Below are 19,429 nucleotides of genomic sequence, written 5' to 3'. Positions count from 1 at the left end.
TTCTTTATGCACCTAGCTATAGGATCTTATATTTACCTAGGATCTTACATTTTACTGTGTCTATTTTATCACTGGACAGGGGCGGACGAGGGGGGGGGGGGGTTTCTGGGGTTTCCCGGAACCCCCCCCCCCCCCAGCCAAAAAATAAAAATATTTTTGGGGTATTAATCAGTGAAAAATCTGCTGCCTGAAACTGGTAATGATCATCCTCAGAATGCACCAGATTGCACCATTTTGCATCCTTTTTTTCAAAATTTTCTGGGGGGGCATGCCCCCGGACCCTCCTAGCAAGCTAGGCGCTTTGCGCCGTCGGCTCGGTGCTTCGCGCCTTCACACCCATATCTTCACAATATACTTTTGGAAACCCCCCCCATAAAATGAACTGATCCGCCCCTGCTGTATGTATGACTTATCAAACCACATCATATTGTTTGTCTCCCACATAACAGGCAGATGATGTAGTTGAACTGTTTTGTATTGTAATGTATTATACTCTCTGGTGTTTCATTTTATTTTATTGTATTGTATCAACCCTGCAGATACATAAAAAAAAAGACTTAGGCCTAAAAAAAAAAGTCAGTGTTTCCGGTTCCCCAAACAACCCTAAATTTCCTCTCAACCCCTGCATGTTTTTTTAATCCTTCAAAAGGAAAACAAAAGCAAAAGTAACTAAAAATGACAACTTTGTGACTTCACATGGAGAGCTTTCCCTTCTGACACATCTGACATGAGCTCCGGAAAAAGAAAATTCCAAATGTGCATATAATAATATATGTTACATTTTTTTTAAACACCAAACACTTACAAACTTAAAAAAAAAAAAAAAAGTTTGTATGTGCCTTGTCATCAGAAACAAACGTTTTGTTGTTGTTGTTGATGTTGTTTTATTTTTTGCCTAGGAAAATTTACATCTTTTTTCTACTTTTTTGTGGAGTTTAGTTCCATAACTTTTTTTCTCACTTTTTTCCTTTTTGTTGTGAAATATCACTGTAATTTAAATATATAGCACTTAACCCACTGAGCTGATTTGATGGTTACACTGGGTGGCAGTCCCCATGATGGGGATGAGCAGATAAACCACCCACAGCCGACGGCTGACTAAAACATTCAATCTTCGTGTGCCTGTGTTCTTTTGTAATCTCTCTTAATTTTTACCTTGCGCTGGTTTTTTTTGGTGCATCGAGTAAGAACATAAGTCTTATAGAATGATACCGATACGTAACACGCTGTTTAAGTCTGCTTTGTATGCAGAATACAATGCTTTGGTGGGCAATTTGGGTTACTTTCGGTTTGTAATAATCTCAACAGTGGGCCATGCATGCACTGAACATTTTACGTCTTTTGTGACTGGTGCAACACCAAATTAGGGATTTTAAGTCCATTTATAAACAAATGTGCATTCAGACAGCAACAGAATCGCTGCGTTTCGTAAAGAAGCCTGTTGAGGTTATGATAAGGTATGATAATGTTACAGCGGAATGAGGTCTGTGTCGTCTGCTCATTTCTTGTCAGGTATAGAGGCAAAGTCGTGTTGTTAAAAACAAACCTGCTCTTTTAACACACTTTAATGTATGCATTCATGTTTCTCCCGTTTACGTCCTTGGTTGCTGTGTCATCAGCAAGTGTATCGCAGACAGAATAAACACTAAATAAGCATGAATTTATTAGCGAAAGTGCATTAAAGCCCACCATGTTGAATCTCGCAAAGTCTCGTGCGCTTCGAGGCCTTTGGGTGCAGTCATGTCGTATCTGGGAAGATACGGCTTTTCAACCTAGTAAATTTGTGCTAATCTTGAGACCGGGTTGGCAATTAAGACCTTGTACAGCATGGGAGAGGAGTGATCGAAACCTCAGGCATGGAGAAATCTTACAGAAACAGCGATATGTGGCTGGTGATGGTTCTTTCTACGCTGTTGTGTGCTCGCGGTAAGAGACTACACTGTACACATTCATAATGATCGTCTGTCCAGAGATAACACAGTGCTCAGCTTACGCCAGCAGTAAGATGCTGGGAATGTATCCCAAGCTGTCTAAGATCACATTTACTGAGTGAAATCTTTATTCTTTCGAATTATACCAGTGTTGCCCTCGTTGGTATAGCACCAAATTAGATTTTGGGGATAAGAAGATTCATCTAAGAATGTTGTCTTTTGTGTAAGTTGAACGTATTGCATACATGTCTGAAGAAGGTTCTTAGTTTCTGACTCAATCACTGTCTTCTGTGAGAAAACCATGAATCACAATCATTCGGTTTAGATTATTAGATAACAGTTAAGTTAGGAATCCTGTCAGTTTTAAACAGCACCAGCAGATGAGATGCAACTGTAATTGGGTTCAGTTTCTGGGTAGTCTATGATCAGAGACAGACATTGAGTCACACCCCATTTGGGGTACATGTCCAGAACAGTGGACCCCCCCTTTCTTTTATGACCGCATAAGTTCTGGGGAAATCAGGTCTTAAAATTATAAAGGAGGAAGGTAAATTTACAGAGGTAATGAATTGAAAAGAAAATCTCAAAAGTAACGATTGTAAAAAAGGGTGAAGAGTTAAAACTTAAATTGGGGGGTCTTAAATAAGGGGAGTTCCACTGTATTCACAACTTTGTCCTTGGCTTAATATGTCAAATGAACTATTTTGTCATTTTATCTCTGTCTTATTTTGACAGAATGAATACAGATGTGTGCACATGTGTGTGGTTGTGAGACCCATATTGTGAAGAGGAGATCTAGATCCAAATATGTGTGTGTGTGTGCGTGCACACGCCAACATGATGTATGTGCAGTTGTCTGTGTGTCTGTGTGCATGCATGCATGAACTTGATGAAGGCCTCCCCACTGACACAGTCTGGTACAAGATGCCCTTTCTTGAATGTGTACACTAGTACCTTTGCCAGTGTGTGTGTCTCCGTGCTTGTTTGACTAGATGTGTGTTTGAGAGAGAGAGAGAGAGAGAGGGGGGGGAGAAGGAGAGAGCTGTACAGTAGAGAGAGAGAGAGGTCACAGAATGTACCCCTGCCCTCTGACAGTGTGGCCAGGTTTAGCATTACCATGTGAAACCCTGTCTACCTTTTGTTCAGTTCCCCCAGGTGGGCTCTGTCAGCACACACACATGTACACACTGGGGGGACTGAGAAGTTTACCAACCTTTGAGGGATCCTCTTGCATTCAGTTCATTCCCTTGCACTTGTCATGCTTTGGGTTCAGATAGGTTCAGTTATTAGGCTCATTTCAAGTTCTGGAAATGGAATTGGAAAATCACTGTCAACTTAAGTCTTAAAATACAGAGATGTTCAGGATTATGACAGAACTAAAGTTGAAGTTAAATTAACAATGGTCTGTGAGTGTGACAAGGTATACAATGGAACACACGTTTTTTCGCTAGTTGCAGACTCCCTTATTCCACTCACAAGAATTTGACACTCACAAGGTGTGAGTGTGAGAAAACTCATGATGCCTGCGGGTTGCTGGATGTCAAAGCAAACCGTTGCCAGACGGTGACAACACTTGCAGTAGAGACTGAATAAGAAGACACTGTTATGTCAGACAACACAGGTAGTAGAGACAACATAAGATTAAGAATCTCTAAAGTATGTACATGTATACAAAGGTATGTTAATCTCTCGATTGATATCCAAAGGGATGTTCACAACCTGTCAAGACCTTGCAGGTATTTATGTGGTATGTAGACTAGAGAGGTGATAACAGTGTGTTGACAAGTGGGGTGGTCTCTTCCCTGATAAGGTGTCTCTTTAAACCTGGGGAAGGCGGTTGTCCTACAAACCCGGTGGCTTTGCGTTTTTCTCGCCTGGGCCCCTTGAGGGCTGCGATAATGACTGTTTGGAGGAGGGGCTGTGTGTTTGCTTAGCTGCTGGTTTGTGTGTGCCAGTTTGTCCCTGTGGTGGAGGCAAGCCTGCAGATAAAAATCAATTTAAATGGATGGGGACGTCAAGCTATGTCAAGTGGCATTGTTGAACTAGAATCTGGAAGGTTTGTCTGGATGAAGACCCTTCGTTTATGGAAAGCATTTTAGCAGGCGTGAGAAGAAATTCAACTAAAACAAAGGAAGAAATGAAGCTGAAAAAGTTAAATAGAAGAAGAAATTTATCTGTGAAGCCATTTTTCTTGTGTTTCCAATGTGTCCCCGAATTTACACTTTCTTAATAGTGACTTACAAGTATTGCATCATGCTTCCGACGAGAGTAACTTGTCTATAAATTTGGAAGTGTTATAACTTTCGTTTTAGGTAACAGCTGCCTGTAAGCTCAAGAATGAGCATTGTCACTGACCGAGTTTGTTGATTTTGGCTTGGTTTTGAATTTGAGTGCACCAGATGCCTGGTGAGAATTATACATACAATATGTAATGTCTATAAAGAAAAGATCATTTTCATATTGAGTATGTTAAATTTCCATGGCTGTTATCAAGAGGAACACACATACACACATGCACGCATACATGTATATTATATATATTGACACACACACGCATAGTCACACACACACACACACACACATCTTTCATCAAGCTCTCTCTCTCTCTCTCTCTCTCTCTCTCTCTCTCTCTCTCTCTCTCTCTCTCTCTCTCTCTCTCTCTCTCTCTCTCTCTCTCTCTCTGTGTCACACACACACATTGTACATGCACACTCACAGAGGCCAACACTCTACTAATCTGAAAACCATTCAAATTTTTCTTTTGACAGGCGACACAGGCGAAAAGAAATCATGCACTGACAGTGAGGGCGGAGTGATTCCGGATGGCACACGCTTTATTCCAGACTACAGTGATGCTTGCAAGACCTGCATCTGCGACAGGGGTTACCCCATCTTGTGCCAGACTGCCGCCTGTTCGCCGCCTCCAGGCTGCAAGCAGACCAAGCCAGTTCCACGGGAGTGCTGCAAGTTTGTCTGCGAGGATATTCCCCAACCGCCCTCCCTAGATCACAACACCACCTTAGACGGCACGGAATCAGCCGGTACGTTCCATGTTTTCTTGCATGCAGGGTTGTCTTCTCTGTGTGTGTGTGTGTGTGTGTGTGTGGTTCTTGTTTTTTGGGGTTTGGTGGTGTTTTTCTGTTAGAGTTAAAAAAAAGAAAGAGTTGCCTTTCTACAGTGGAATCCCTCTTTTTATACCTCCAACAATCTGAGAAAATCAGGTCTTATTCTTAAAAAAAGGGGGGTGGGGGGGATTTGTAGGGATTATGAACAGAAAATGTGAGAAAACAGGGTCTCATACATAGTCATAGGGAAGGGAGTCTTAAATTGGGTGATCTTAAAAGAGGGGTGCCACTGTACTGTGTAAGTGTATTGCTTCAGCATCCTAGAGTTTTCAATCTGTTCAATGTGTATGGCAGGTTTTGTTGTTTTCTGGGGAGATGTTATTTCTTTTCCTTTATTTTTTATCATCAGACGACAAAAGAAAATCTTTGCGAGTTTTGACTATGTGTGTTTCAAAAAGACCACACATAGATGTGAATTAGTTGCAGACAAAGTACAGTTTTCAGTGTCGAGAGCATTTGGATGTACATGTATATGATGGTGTGTCATGTCATTACAGATGATGACAACATCACCAACTTGTCGCTGCGCCTAGTGGCAAGTACCGTGACATCCTTTCTTGTGTTGGCCCTGCTTCTCTTCATGGTCCACCGACTTCGCCAGAGACGGCTCATGATGGCTATGCGGCGTAGGTGTTTTTATCTTATTTTCTCCTTCATTTATGCTGGATCATATCTCATTCCTTTGTACTTGTAGCTTTTTTCTCTGTCCTACTTCACTTCAGATTACCAAATAAACTCTCATTAAATTACATATTCTTACTCCCAATCACATATTGCATTTGACTACGTCTGAGATGCTAGGTACTGAAAACGCTTACCCATCTAACACAACAAGGGGAAGCAAACCCATCACCAAAAAGGCAAACATAGCCATGGTAACGAGAGGGTATCCCGGGAGTTACCTCCCCTCTAGTGGATACCACGTCACTTCCTACCACAACACGTGGCAACTCATACGATCTTTCAGCGTCCTAGAGAGAGGGTGTCCTGATTTTTCGCTGACAGTGGCTATCTTGGTGAGACTTCTCACCTGCCTGCCACGTTTTACCTGTCTTTCACCTGTGCCGGCTCCAGTTGGTGAGCCGTTCTTGTTTTGGTTTGTTGTTTGCAAACGTCCTTTCTGTGTTGTTACTGATAGTTCGTCCGTGGGACTTGTGTTATCAGTAGCTGTTGCGTGCCGCCATTTGTATTTTCGTTAGCTTTGCTGATGTTTTTTGTTTGGCATGTACCGGCTTGTCTTCTCATGTAGTTGCAAGCTCGGTAGTTGTGTTCGTTGCACGTTCTTTGTTTTGTTTGTTTACTGAGTTTTCTGTCCGTTTTGAACGTACGTTTTTCAGTAAATTTTTGTCTTGCCCTGTTCGTTTTGGTTAGTCAGCATGGCTGACTCAGACGAGTGAAAGGGGTTAAGGCCGACGTTAGGGGTAATGTAACAAGCCAATGTCGTCCTCTTCTTAGCTGGGTTGGGGCTTCTTACTGTTTTTTTCGGTGACTTTTTCTCCTCCGAGTTCGACTACTGCTGTACGTCTAGCTCGGCCGTTGTTTCACCGCCTTCTTCCTTGTTGGCTCCGGATTAGGGGGCTCTTGGTCCTCTTTGCTATATATCTCTTGTTTCAGATATCCGATTCATTGGCCAGCGGGAGATGCAGCGCTCTTCCGTTTTTCGTCAGCTCTGCTCTGCCTTCTTCCTTTGGGGTCGTGCAGTCCCTTGCTTTGCTAGCTGTGGCTTCCGGTTCTGGAGTGCAGCTTCCTGCCTCTGCCGTTTCCTCCTTCTTCGCAGGCCATTCAAGTAAGTTGACCTGGTCCCACAGCCCTCGTGAGGCGTCGGGACACTCCCTCCCGGGAGACAGGTCAATTGGGCAGAGTCACTCTCTGCATTCTACTGGTGACTCGTCCTCCCGTTTCGGCTTTGGACGTTGGTAACCAGTCTGTGCTTTATGCTAGCGTCAGCCCCCGCCAGAATGTCTGGGGCTTTGATGCTCAGCAGCAGCTTCCGTTTACGGTCGCTGCATTTCCGGCTTCGGCCGGAAGCACAGGTCCTTCTCTCACTTCCCGCTCAGCTTGTGTGGTGAGGGTATGGATCACAGACTGGCCTCCGGGCTTTATGGCTTCCGGCCTCAGTCTATGCAGTCTTCGTTTCCGCTATCGGCGGTTTCGGCGGCTGCGTCTTTCCGGTTTCGACCGGAAGTATAGGTCCTTCTCTCACTTCCCGCTCAGCTTGTGTGGTGAGGGTATAGATCACAGACTGGCCTCCGGGCTTTATGGCTTCCGGCCTCAGTCTATGCAGTCTTCGTTTCCGCTATCGGCGGTTTCGGCGGCTGCGTTTTTCCGGTTTTGACCGGAAGTATAGGTTCTTCTCTCACTTCTTGCTCTGTTTGCGGTGAGTTTATGGACCACAGACTGGCCTCCGGCCTTTTTGGCTTCCGGCCTCAGTCTATGCAGTCGTCGTTTCCGCTCTTGTGGTTCCGGCGGCTGCGTTTTCGGTTTCGGCCGGAATTATAGGTCCACCTACACACGTACGCTGCAGCTGCCGTGTATGGCGGGACCGTAGACTGGCCTCCGGGCATGATGGCTTCCAGCCTCAGTCTTTGCAGTCTTTGTTTCCGCGGTGGCGGTTTCGGCGACTGCGTTTTCGGGTGGTTTGCGGCCAGTTAACAAGAACTCCTGTTGCAGGTTCGGACTTTGTTGACTGGCAGCGGCGGCCATTCCCGGTTTCGGCCGGGATAAACGGTTCCGGTTTCGGCCGGAAGTATAGGTCCACCTACACACGTACGCGGTAGCGGCGGTGTACGGGGGATCGCAGACTGGCCTTCGGGCTTTATGGCTTCCGGCCTCAGTCTATGCAGTCTTCGTTTCCGCGGTGGCGGTCTCGGCGGCTGCGTTTTCGGTTTTGACTGAAAGCGTAGGTCCACCTACACAGGTTCGCTTTGACGCTCGGTTTTGGGTGGACCACACACGGGCCTTCGGGCTTTCTGGCTTTGGCCTCAGCCTCTGCAGTCTTCGTTTCCGTTATGACGGTTACGTCGGCTGCTAGCCGGCTTCGGCCGGTTTGCTGTTCTTCTTCTTGGCAATTCCTTTGGATGGCAGGGAGAAGGCAACAGTGTCTGGCGATAGGCCCTCCTTTACTTGTACGCCCCGTCGTTGGTGGTAGGATGGGCCGCAGACTGGCCTCCTGGCTTTATGGCTTCCTGCCTCAGCCTACGCAGCCTTTGTTTCCGCTTTCTGTGGTTTCGGCGGCGGCGTTTCCGGCTTTGGTCGGGTATGCTGTTCCTCTCTCTGTCACTTCCGGTGGGACGTCAGAGAGGGAACAATAGCAGTCGGCCTTCAGCACTCTGTGCTTTGGTCAGGGCAGTCGGTGCTTCGCCCGGAGGGCGTTGCACGGCCTCTTGCCCGGGCCTGCGGTCGGAGGGGTGGTCTACTTACCCTTATCCTCATGGTCAAGGGATGAGTGAGGTCCTTTTCTGGGTTACGGTTTTCCGGTTTCCGGGTATTCCGTTCTTCCTCCCACCGCTGGGTTTATGGCTTCGGCCTTTGTCCTTTTTTAGTCCACTCTGAGGTTCAGTTGGTGGTCAGCGAAGGGACATGGTCGGGATTTCCGGCAAGGCTCAAGGCTATTCTTGCAGCTGTGGCGGACGTTACTTCCCGGTACCTTCCTTTTGGGAATATTAAGTCTCTCACCACATGGTCACTCTGTGGCTGTGCTGGGGTTGACCGGAGACTGGCTTCCGGGCTTTTCAGCTTCCGGTCTCAGTCTCAGCAGCCTTAGTTTTCGCATGCTGCGACTTGGTCGGTTGCATTTCTGGCTGTGGCTGGATATACTGTTCCTCTTCTTTCCGGTTGCTTTCTGGGAGAAAGGAACGGCTGCCGCTTTCGGGCGTTCCAGCTCATCGGCCGGGGTAGTTGTCTCGTCACCTTTCCGGTGGGGGGGGGGGGGGCTTCTGTCCATTCCGTTCCGTCGTCTTGGACGTCATTTGGCTGTTTCTGACTCGCTGTCAGTCAGGGTATCAGCTGGTATGATGTTCTGGTACGCGCGTTTCCGGTTTTCCGGTTATTCGGTGTACTTTTTCTGCCTCTGGTGGATGTGACTTCGGCATTTTCTTTCGCTCGGCCACTCTGACTTCAGTTGGTGGCTGGAGAAGAGACATCTTTTGGGGTTTTCCGTAGCAGTGTGAGCAGAGATCAGGTGCTTGATCCTCGCTTCTCTGCCCTTCGGGGTTACGTGTGCCCGCCCTCAGGCGGCGAACAGTTGTTTCAGCCACGGGCTGCTGCTTCTGTCGCACTTCCGGCTGGCCGGAGAGGTGGTTCTCTTACCGGCGTCTCAGTTACGTCAGGGTTTTAGAACAAAGATTGACCTTTGTGGTCATTATTGTCTGTCGCGGGGTCCGACTCTGCCTTTCTCGGCGATCAGACTTGTTCTGGTGTTTCGTCCTAACTTAAGCTGTTCTTGAGTTGGCCTCGAAGGTTACATTCAGTTTTCTGAGGGGGCGTTGTCTCTGGCAATGTAGGTCGGCGGAGTCATCATTTGTGGCTTACCTTCTCTCTCAGTTTCGGCCAGTCCTCTCCTTCGGGAAGGGGGGAGCTGGCTAATGTTCCTATTTTCTTTCGTTTACCTGCGTACGGCGGGTACTTCGGAATTATGGCTGTCCTACGGACATTATGGCTTTTAGTCTTGACCTGTGCGATTGTCTCCTGCATTTCACAGGTAGCTATGGCATTTCCGGCGCCTGTGTCGGTAGATTTCTAGGCTTTCTGCATCCTCTTTCTGAGGTGAGTCAGTACGACTTCCGTTCGGTCGGGTTTCTTGCTACAGTCACCCTTCTATCACAGGCTACTATGTTTATGGTGTTGGCCCGTTGGCTCAGTGTTTGTCCCTCAGTCTTTCAGACGTGGACAGGCTTTGTCGGGCCTTTCGCTCAAACCCAGGAGGGCTCTTGATTTGATCTGGGATATAATTTCCAGTTTTTTCCTGAGACCCCTTGTCTCGGGAGTCTTTTGGCTGGTCGGCTTCACGCTTTGTCTGGTATGCTTACCAGTCGTGTTTTCGGCTTTGGGTTCTTGATTCGGTTTCAATTACCTACAAGCGGACTGAACTGCGAGCTCTATGGCTTGGGGGCCATATTGGTCATGGTTACTGGTCACTCTAGACTTTTGCCCTCTGTGACTCCCGCACTTTCGGGTGCTTATGCTTGTTGCAAGTATCGTCTTCCTCGTACTGTCCTTTTCTGCTTTGGCACGAACGGATAGAGGATTTCGGGTTACCATCTCTTTTGAGAGCAGCAGGTCTGCCGTTTACGGCACCCTTCTTTAGCATGCTTTATGGGTGACGATGTCAAAAGATCGCAGTCAGGGTATTTCCTGTTGTTTTCTTGTGTCACTTCCTAAGAGTACCTTGATCGTTTCTTGGTTAGTTTGTACTCTAACACAGAGTAGCAGACAGTGTGCTTAGGGGGGGTGAGCGTTTCTCCACGTTCTTGGAACTTTCGGAACGCTTATGCTCTTTTTGAGTTTTTTATCATCGGGTCGGACTCTGGTACGTTGTACTCAGGTCTTTCTCTTTCTTTTTGCGCGGAGTTGGGTCACTCTTCTCTGGAGCTGACCTATATCGCTCAGTTGTTGTCGGGCTTTGCCATAGCCTTCCAACAAGAAGGGGGGGGGGTCAGATTGTCTTCCCCTCCTCTTGGCTCGGGTTCATGTATCTAAAGGTGTCTTTAGCAAGTTGGGTCTAAGCGACATCCTGGCTGTCTTTCAGGATTTTCTCTGGCCCCTTTCTGGCTTGTTGGCAGGGGGCCAGTTCCTGGTAAGGGTGTTAGAGGGGGTTAGAATTTTTCTTTCCCACCGGGCCCTTCATGCCTTTTTGGGCAGCGGGCCAGTTTCTGGCAGGGTTTCTAATGGGAGTTGAATTTTTTCTTTCCCACCGCCTTGTTGATGTTATCTGCAATATGTGATTGGGAGTAAGAATATGTAATTTAATATAAAATTTCTAAAGTAAATTTTGATTTGATTAATATACTTACCCCAATCACATAGCGTAGGCCCGCCCGCCTGCCCCGCTTATGGTTTGGGTTTTCTTCAAGTCGTATGAGTTGCCACGTGTTGTGGTAGGAAGTGACGTGGTATCCACTAGAGGGGAGGTAACTCCCGGGATACCCTCTCGTTACCATGGCTATGTTTGCCTTTTTGGTGATGGGTTTGCTTCCCCTTGTTGTGTTAGATGGGTAAGCGTTTTCAGTACCTAGCATCTCAGACGTAGTCAAATGCAATATGTGATTGGGGTAAGTATATTAATCAAATCAAAATTTACTTTAGAAATTTTATATTTTATTTCAAAAGTATCTTTATTCATTCTTTTGATATGGTACTATATTTCTTAAAATTCTTTGATTCTGTTTTTCTTGTTATTTTCTCTTTACTTCCCACTACCCTACCCTCCTATTTTTTCTTCTTTTTCTTAATTATCATTTTAAGGATACACATCCCTTCTCCTACCTTTAAATAACACACACACACACACGCGCGCGCACACACACACACACACACACACACACACACACACACACACACACACACACACACACACACACACACACACACACACACACTCCCTCTCTCTCTCTCTCTCTCTTGTCTCTCTCTCACTCTGGAACAGTTACAAGTACGGCTGTAACTTTTTAAATAATGGTACCAGTACCACCACACAAACTGAGGCTTGCATTTTCAAGTATTTTGTTATTCTCTCCAACAGGCTAACAAACTGTTTTTTGCACCTTCCAGGCTTTGAGGCACAGGCACGCCAGCAGCGAGGAGATGAGGATGATTTGGACCACTACATCCCGGCCGCATTTCTCCATATCGAGTGCCCTCCCTACGAGGACCCCCCTCCCCCTTACTCACCCCCCAAACCTCCACACATCCTCCCCGAGGAGTCGCCTCCCCCTTATCAAGAAGTCGAAAACTCGTCCACTGATCTAGTAGACGCCAACGCCAACGTCTCCAATAACAACAACAATAACGACCAAAGCTGTGGTCAACACAGGCAGGAGGTGGGTGTGAATCCCGGTCCGGAATCGGAAAGGCGATCGACCAATCAGAACTCGGGCGCCAACATAATCAACATCATGGACACTTTCAACGATAGCTCTCAGACCAGTCCAGGTGAGACCTTCCACGCCGCTAGTGCGAGGAGTACAGGTCCGTCCAATGGCAGAGAGGACGAAACCGAGCTGAAGGTCATTTCTCGTAGAGAGTCATGCCCCTTGGAAAGGAGTACTGTACCGTTTCACCAGGATTATTCCCTCTTTGCTGGCCGAGATGGGAGAGATTTTGCTGGCACCAGTGACCACGCTGTAAGAAAAGAGACAGGGAATGGAGGAGGAGTAGGGGCTTCAGCAGGTCACGATCTAAGGCAGAGAAACGGCGACTCTCACGGGAATAGAAATGGATTGCGTGGGGCAAGAAGAACTGGACGTAGCTGTAGCTTCTCAGTCGCCCGCAATCCAGACGAAGACGTGTCTATGGCAGGTATCGCCCTGGCCCCCATGTCGCAGAGCTACCATGCCACTACTGCAGAAAGCGGGGTTCAAACCCACGGCAGTTACACTGCCTCCCTTTCCCGTCACAGAGCTAGAGCAGCTAACAACGCCACCGCCGATCACGTGAAAGGTGTGTTGAAGGAAGAACCTGAAGCTTCGTCTGAGAAGCGCATGGTGACCAAGCCTATGACAAAGTGTGACGCATCCGTGCAAAACAGTCACCGCCTCTTGCAAGCAGAGCTGCGCCGAAACCTGCCACCAGTCAGTTCTGGTGAGAGGCAGCCAAACCCTGCGCCTGGTAGCCATGTAAGTGCAGCTTCTGTTGGTCATGTTCATTCACCCATCGGTGAGACTTTTCAGGCTGTGAACGGTGGTGAGGACAGTAAACACGATAACACCTCCCCTGACCTTGATTTAGGTATCGCCTCCACATCTCCAGAGCATGGTCTTTTAAGTCCCCTTCCAAGGTCTCAGTCCGTCACCTCCACTTTCTCCGTCTGCTCAGAGACAGGGGAGGTGCGCTTAAAGAGGGCCATGGCGGAAGCGGAGAATTCTGTTCTTCAGAATGACTTGCAGTACCCCGACCACAGCCTACCCCGATCCTCTCCCCCCCAGCTCAGCTTGGCCATCGATCACCCTCTGGACCCTTCTTCTAGTCATGACAACCCTTCATCATTGCCAAACTACACCTTCCCCACCAACGCCACACTCTTCCCAGTCCCTGGAGGCCCGCACTGTGCCAGCAGATCAGAGGTCCAAGCCCCTAGAGGCAAATCGGGGACAGCCGTTTCTTCTCGTCGATCCATCCCCAACCCTCCCAGTCAGGAGTTGAGGGCTGGGGTGACGGGTCCGGGAGGCCGTCTACACTCCGCCAAACCCAAGCACAAGAAGATCCATTTTGTGCCGCTAGAAAAGAGCAAAACTTTCAAAGCCAAAAAGGAGAAAGGGAAAAGCAGCAAGAAAGGGGAGGTGGAGCAGGGTGTTCGCCGTCATGACGGCAGCACCAGACCCAACTCTCTCTCCGATCCACATTCAGTGGCTGTGGCTGAGAGCAGCGAGCCCAGAATGCATCAGCCAAAGCTGGCGGACATTATGCGCGGGCGGCTTGCGGTCAGCAACGCGCAGTCAGTGAAGCAGTACGGCTTTGTGGATAGCTTCGCCTCTGGCCACAATGAGGACGGGTACTTAGAACCTAGCAGTAGAAACACAGACACAGGATCAACAGGGATTCAACCCCACCCCCACTCCTACCACACCCTGCCGCACAAACCGCACGGCCACACTCCTCTTCCACAGCACCTTCAGGCAGGACACCGACGTCAGGTCTCTTATGGCGACAAACCTCACGCCAACCCCGCCGCCCTTCGTCCAAAGAACAAACCTCGGCCGCTGTCAGGTGGGCCGGTGGTCGAACCTGGTCGAGACCCCGCGGACCCCATGGCTGCTTTACCACAGAACAGCGTAGCTCGGCGGCGGGGGAAGACCCTGCATTTGAAAAAGGGTCGACAATCGTATCCGAACCTTGACAGTGCTCAAGTACCGGAGAGAAAGGTGAACTGTGTGGACTTGGGTTTTGTAGAGCCCAGTCATGATTCAGCTAGAACTATGTGCGTTGACAGTGAACTGCCCTCTCACAGCAAGCGACGGGCCGTCGACCGAGAGAAAGTTGCTCTGGGTGTGGTACCTGCAGGGGTTTTAGAAGGACAGATGAGTAGTTACGTGTAGTGCCTGTGCCTATTGTAGTCCTGGGTTCTTTTTTTAAACTGTTGTGCTGTTGCAATATATTCGCATGTATGTACTATCTCTCTGTGCATATTTCCACAAACAGGTTGTGGCAGTGGACCCATTCAACAAAGAATGGGTCTGTATGGCTTTATTAATCACAGTGTACAGCTATTTCTTGTACGGAAAGCTCAAATTCTACGGAAAGTGTGAAGATGTGTTTTTGTAGTGTCTTGTGTGTCATGGACACTGTGTAGCTACAAAAAGAATGGACTTTTGTGATAACAGCATTATTGTTTGACCTCAATTGGAAGTGAATGTGTGCGCATGCATAAGTATACAATCATGTCATCTTTACTGTGGATGGAGGAGAGTGCTTGCAAAACATCAAAATGACTATTTTAGACCAAAGCTTGAAGTTGAAAGAGTGATTTTTTTAAGGAAAATGTTAAATTTACATTTTTAAATTGGTTGTGTGTTCTTCCCAGTGGAACCTCCCTATTAAGACCCTGATTTAAAACCAACCCCTTTTTAAAACCTCATCCCCGAGTACGCTAGTACAAGGGTCCAGCAGACTTTAATTGTGTGTCTGTCTGTCTGTGTGTGTGTCTCGACTTAACAGCTTATTGCTGGGAAACTACTGGGCGCAGTTCGTTCAAAAGTTGATACACTAACTTGATAATAGGTCCGATTGATCGTATTAAAACTTCATAATGTTACCTGGGACCTAAATGCGAAATAAACCACAAAAAAACGACTTGGCTGTGGGAGGAATTCGCGGTGCAACAGCCAGCCAGGCAGTCTGATAGAACGGTGCAAGGTCTCGGCAAACCAAGACTATGCCATACTCGTAGCAAAGCCGCCGAATGGTACCGTAAACCAAGAATAGTGACGTAAGAAAATAGAATGTCGTCTTTTGATTTGGAACGTGACGTGTTTTAGAATGGAGATGTGGGTGTGTGTGTGTGTGTGTGTGTGTGTGTGTGTGTGTGTGTGTGTGTGTGTGTGAGTGAGGAAGAGAGAGAAGGAGTGAGGGAGAGAGAGTGTGTGTGTGTGTGAATGTCTGAAGAGTACTCGGGTCTAGCGCGAGCGTTTTTTATATTAAGGTAAGAGCTACCCCCTTTTATGACCTTATTTATACCCCCCGCGGGTTAGGGGGAAGAATTTACCCGATGCTCCCCAGCATGTCGTAAGAGGAGACTAACGGATTCTGTTTCTCCTTTTACCCTTGTTAAGTGTTTCTTGTATAGAATATATATAGTCAATTTTTGTAAAGATTTTGGTCAAGCAGTATGTAAGAAACTTAAGTCCTTTGTACTGGAAACTTGCATACTCCCAGTAAGGTCATATATTGTACTACGTTGCAAGCCCCTGGAGCAAATTTTTGATTAGTGCTTTTGTGAACAAGAAACAATTGACACGTGGCTCTATCCCATCTCCCCCCTTTCCCCGTTGCGATATAACCTTCGTGTTTGAAAACGACGTTAAACACCAAATAAGGAAAGAAATAAAGAAAGACCTTATTTATTCAGGTTGTCCTTTAGTTTAAGAATCTGTTAAAATTTACTTCCATTTTAAGACCCTTCATTTTCTCCCTAACTTTTCTCAGGATTTGTTAAGATCTGCATTTAGGGTTCCACTGTATTATACTATTAACGTGTCATTGCTAAGCAACATGTTTGTCATTTTTATGACTGTATTTTGCTGCACCAGACATAATTATCATAGTCTCATTTTCTGAATTGTATGCTTGAACCAGAGGGTTTCATTTCTTTCTTTATTTGGTGTTTAACGTCGTTTTCAACATTTTTCAAGCATTCATAGTACATGTAGTATTTTGTACCCACAAGATCACTATTTTTTATTAATCTCTTTGCAAATTAATCTGATGATTAGTTATGTGTGACAGGTCACATGATCAGGCCAGACAGCAGTGTTGTGATTCTTTTTTTTTAATCGGATCAAATGAATTCAGTAATACATTTACCTAAAATAAATGGCATTTATTAAATCAGGCTGTTCTTTGTTTTCTATAACTTTTTATTCATTTATTTATTTTATTAGTATTTTGTGCGAATGAGATGAGTTAGCTATTATGAGCTAATTACATCAATAGGATTTTTTTTATCAGGCTGGGCCTGTTAGTGTTATGGCCATTATTTTACATAAGGGCTTGGTCAGCACTATTGTCTTTAACATTTTGTTTTGTCATGTGGGCGCCTGTGTGTTTGTGTGTGTGCATGTGTGTGTGTAACCACAGTGAATTCACAATTGTATCAGTAGTATCATAAAATGAAACTTTTTTTAATGCTTCCAAAAGGCTTAACTATTCTTTGTACATTTCTTATAATGTTGTGGTTATATGAAGGATACTACGAATTATGCTCTCTAAAATGGTGCTCTTGAAGTTCTTCAGTTTCTTTTTAAATCTCGGGCTAAATGAAATGACATTTTCTTTAGTTTGTTTGTTCGGCTGTGCAATCACATTTCTGTATTAAACTTATCAGTTTTTAAAAAACGAACCAAAAACAACATAGATCTTTTTCTGTTTACATTGCTCAAGATTCTTATTCAAAGGTGAACCATTTTAGATTATAGGACACTTTGTGTTAGCAGATCTCTTTTACTTGCTGAGGGTGCCTGTTTCTTTAAATTTTGAACAGAAGAACGCTCATAATTAAACAATGTTTGTTTGTATAAAAAAAACTAAGTTTAACTAACCATTTTGAACAGGGTTTCTACCTAGTGCAGTGACCAGTGTCCTCAAACACATCATGGGCTTAACAAGACAAATCGCAGGATAGATTTATGTTTCTTGAAATCCCAGTTAAACGTGATTTACTTTCCTAAAGAAAAAAAAGTTATAAACCCGTACTTTATTAAAATGAAAATCAGTAGTAAATTAATTGGTATAATTAGTAAATAAAATAATGGGTTCAGAAATCTGCAAAAACTAGCATTTTTTCCAAGATTTTGGTCATTCTGTGACTTAAAAACGATTATGTCATTAGCTGTGTGAAAATGAACAACTGAGTTTGTATGTGATGTGGGAGAACTTAGATTGATAATTTGAGATAATACTTGACATGGTATGATGAATTTCGTCTCACAGACGTAACCCTGTTCTTGAAAAACTTTATCATGCTCTTGTAAATTCAAATCCGAAATCTGCATTGTTTTTGTATTATTTGTGCATGTTACTTCTCTGTCTTCCCAATTCTTGCCAACAGTCATGGTATGTGTGCATGAAAAGGGTAACTTTACTTACTTACATCTTTTTTAAAATCTGTGATCTGATATTGTGTGCATGGTTGCCTTGTGACTTCTTGTGAATCAAACCTGCGAAATCCTGTCCGTTTTGTGTGTGATAAGTAGGACTTTGAATATAAAGTGCTGAGCCAAAATCTGCACGGAGAAATACTTAACCTACAAATACCTGTCATTTTTTTTAAGCATCTCATGCAGACTGAAACGGTTGAAAACGACGTTAAACACAAAATAAAGAAAGAAAGAATGCAGACTGAAATTTCAAGAAACAGTTAGTCTCTCATGTAAAATAACATTCAAGAAACAAAGTCTGAAAAAGTTAGAAAAAATAGTGTTTTTAACTGGGATTCATATGAGTTCAGATGTTAAAAATGACCATTTCAAAAAACAACAATTTTTTTTAAAAGGTTGTACTTTTCAAAAATCTAAAGCAGCTTGCATTTTTGGAAAACAAGAGTGAGGCAAGCACCCAAAACATAAATAAATATATTTTCATCTTTTAAAACAGCAAAAAGAACCTTGAAGTTTAAGCAATGAATATGTGATACTTTCAGGAAGTATGAGAATAAGGGACAAAACAGAGATGTGTTTAGTTTGCATGAAGCAAAGGGCTGTTCCCAATTTTTATGGGTGGAACAAAATTGTCTATCCGCTTAGACCTGATTTAATAACATGAAATCACATTTACTTTTTTTTTCCCCAATTGATTTTACTTAGAAGCTAGTATTGTCCACCTGTGTTATTTATTATTTCATTTGAGGCTTGCATGATAACTATGAAGAATGTTGGTTTGAGTGAGAAAGTAACAGCAGACATTTTATTATAATCATTCAGTGCAATCTCAAAAGTGCACTGACTTTATACCTGTATCATGATTTTGTTTACACACAAATCAGCAATGAATTTCTTAAAGGTTAGTGTGGTTGCTTTCTTATTTATCATTGATGAGAAAGAAAGGTAAGGGGGGGGGGGGGGCAGTAAGAGAGATGATGTTTGTGTGTGTGCCTGTGTTTCAGATTTTCCTGATATTCTGCATGCAGTTGTGCGCTTGCTTGTTTGCACCTTCCACACTGGCTTCTTGAACTGACATGGCAGTGCAGATTCAAGATAGTTTTTTTTTTTAAGTGCATAAGATTGGCATTATACATTTTATATTGTTATAAATCAAATTTACTTTTAAAGTTTAATTGGGAGCTGTACACTAACTTAAGTCCTTTGGAAATGTAATGTGTTTCAGAACACAGGATTTTGACTCGCCTGAGTAATCGGTTAGTCTTATTACTGAGCAGTGTCCGTTCATATGGACAGCCAGTTTTGATTGTCAATTACAGTGTATATGTGAGTGCGAGTGTGAAATAATACTGTAGTTGTCTGCCATACCTTAAACTACTGCAGCCAACTTGCGTGGAAATGTGTATTCTGTTGCATTATTTGTCACATACAAGTATACGCAATTAGATGCTGGTTCACTGTTAACCAATATGCAGTGGTTAGTGACACTTTCATTCTCATCTGTAAAACTATTAATTAAACCCATCTTGTAAAGTGTACCTGAGTTTGTGTGTTACTGAAATTTGAGCTGGCTAGTTACTTTGTGTTGCTGTACATAATTTGGTCATAATTATTTGTGTGGTTTTGCTGTTTCAGCTCTTAGTGTATATGTGTGGGTGGTTTTTTTTTTTTGGGGGGGGGGGAAGAAAGAGTCAGAGGGAGGGAAACAGACAAAGACAGAGAAAGGACAAACAGACAGGCAAGCATGTCTCAGACTGGCAGGGAGATCAGAGAGAGAGTGTGTGTGTGTGTTTGTGTGTGTGTGTGTGTTTGTTTTACAAGACCAGTTACAATCATGCAGATAATT

At 44.8% G+C, this 19,429-nt stretch overlaps 1 protein-coding gene across 1 annotated transcript; it reads left to right on the top strand.

Annotated features, from left to right (window-relative positions):
• The first annotated feature begins 1,729 nt into the window (after nt 1–1,729).
• On the top strand, nt 1,730–19,119 carry LOC138975804 (uncharacterized). Its single transcript, XM_070348553.1, has 4 exons — nt 1,730–1,926; nt 4,700–4,972; nt 5,554–5,682; nt 11,825–19,119. Exons 1-4 carry the CDS (start codon nt 1,857–1,859, stop codon nt 14,305–14,307), a joined length of 2,955 nt encoding a protein of 984 aa, XP_070204654.1. The 5' UTR covers nt 1,730–1,856; the 3' UTR covers nt 14,308–19,119.
• The last annotated feature ends 310 nt before the right edge of the window (nt 19,120–19,429 follow it).

This window comes from Littorina saxatilis, linkage group LG9, assembly GCF_037325665.1.
Source record: "Littorina saxatilis isolate snail1 linkage group LG9, US_GU_Lsax_2.0, whole genome shotgun sequence".
In the NCBI taxonomy this organism is placed as follows: Eukaryota; Metazoa; Mollusca; class Gastropoda; order Littorinimorpha; family Littorinidae; genus Littorina; species Littorina saxatilis.
Note: the sequence above shows the minus strand (reverse complement) of the source record. Positions and strands in the feature narration are given on the sequence as shown.

Excerpts from the sequence above, each read along its gene's own strand:
- LOC138975804 (XM_070348553.1), top strand. The coding sequence starts at position 1,857 with ATGGAGAAATCTTACAGAAACAGCGATATGTGGCTGGTGATGGTTCTT. Across the intron at positions 1,927-4,699 it reads TACGCTGTTGTGTGCTCGCG|GCGACACAGGCGAAAAGAAA; the intron begins GTAAGAGACTAC and ends TTCTTTTGACAG. Across the intron at positions 4,973-5,553 it reads AGACGGCACGGAATCAGCCG|ATGATGACAACATCACCAAC; the intron begins GTACGTTCCATG and ends ATGTCATTACAG.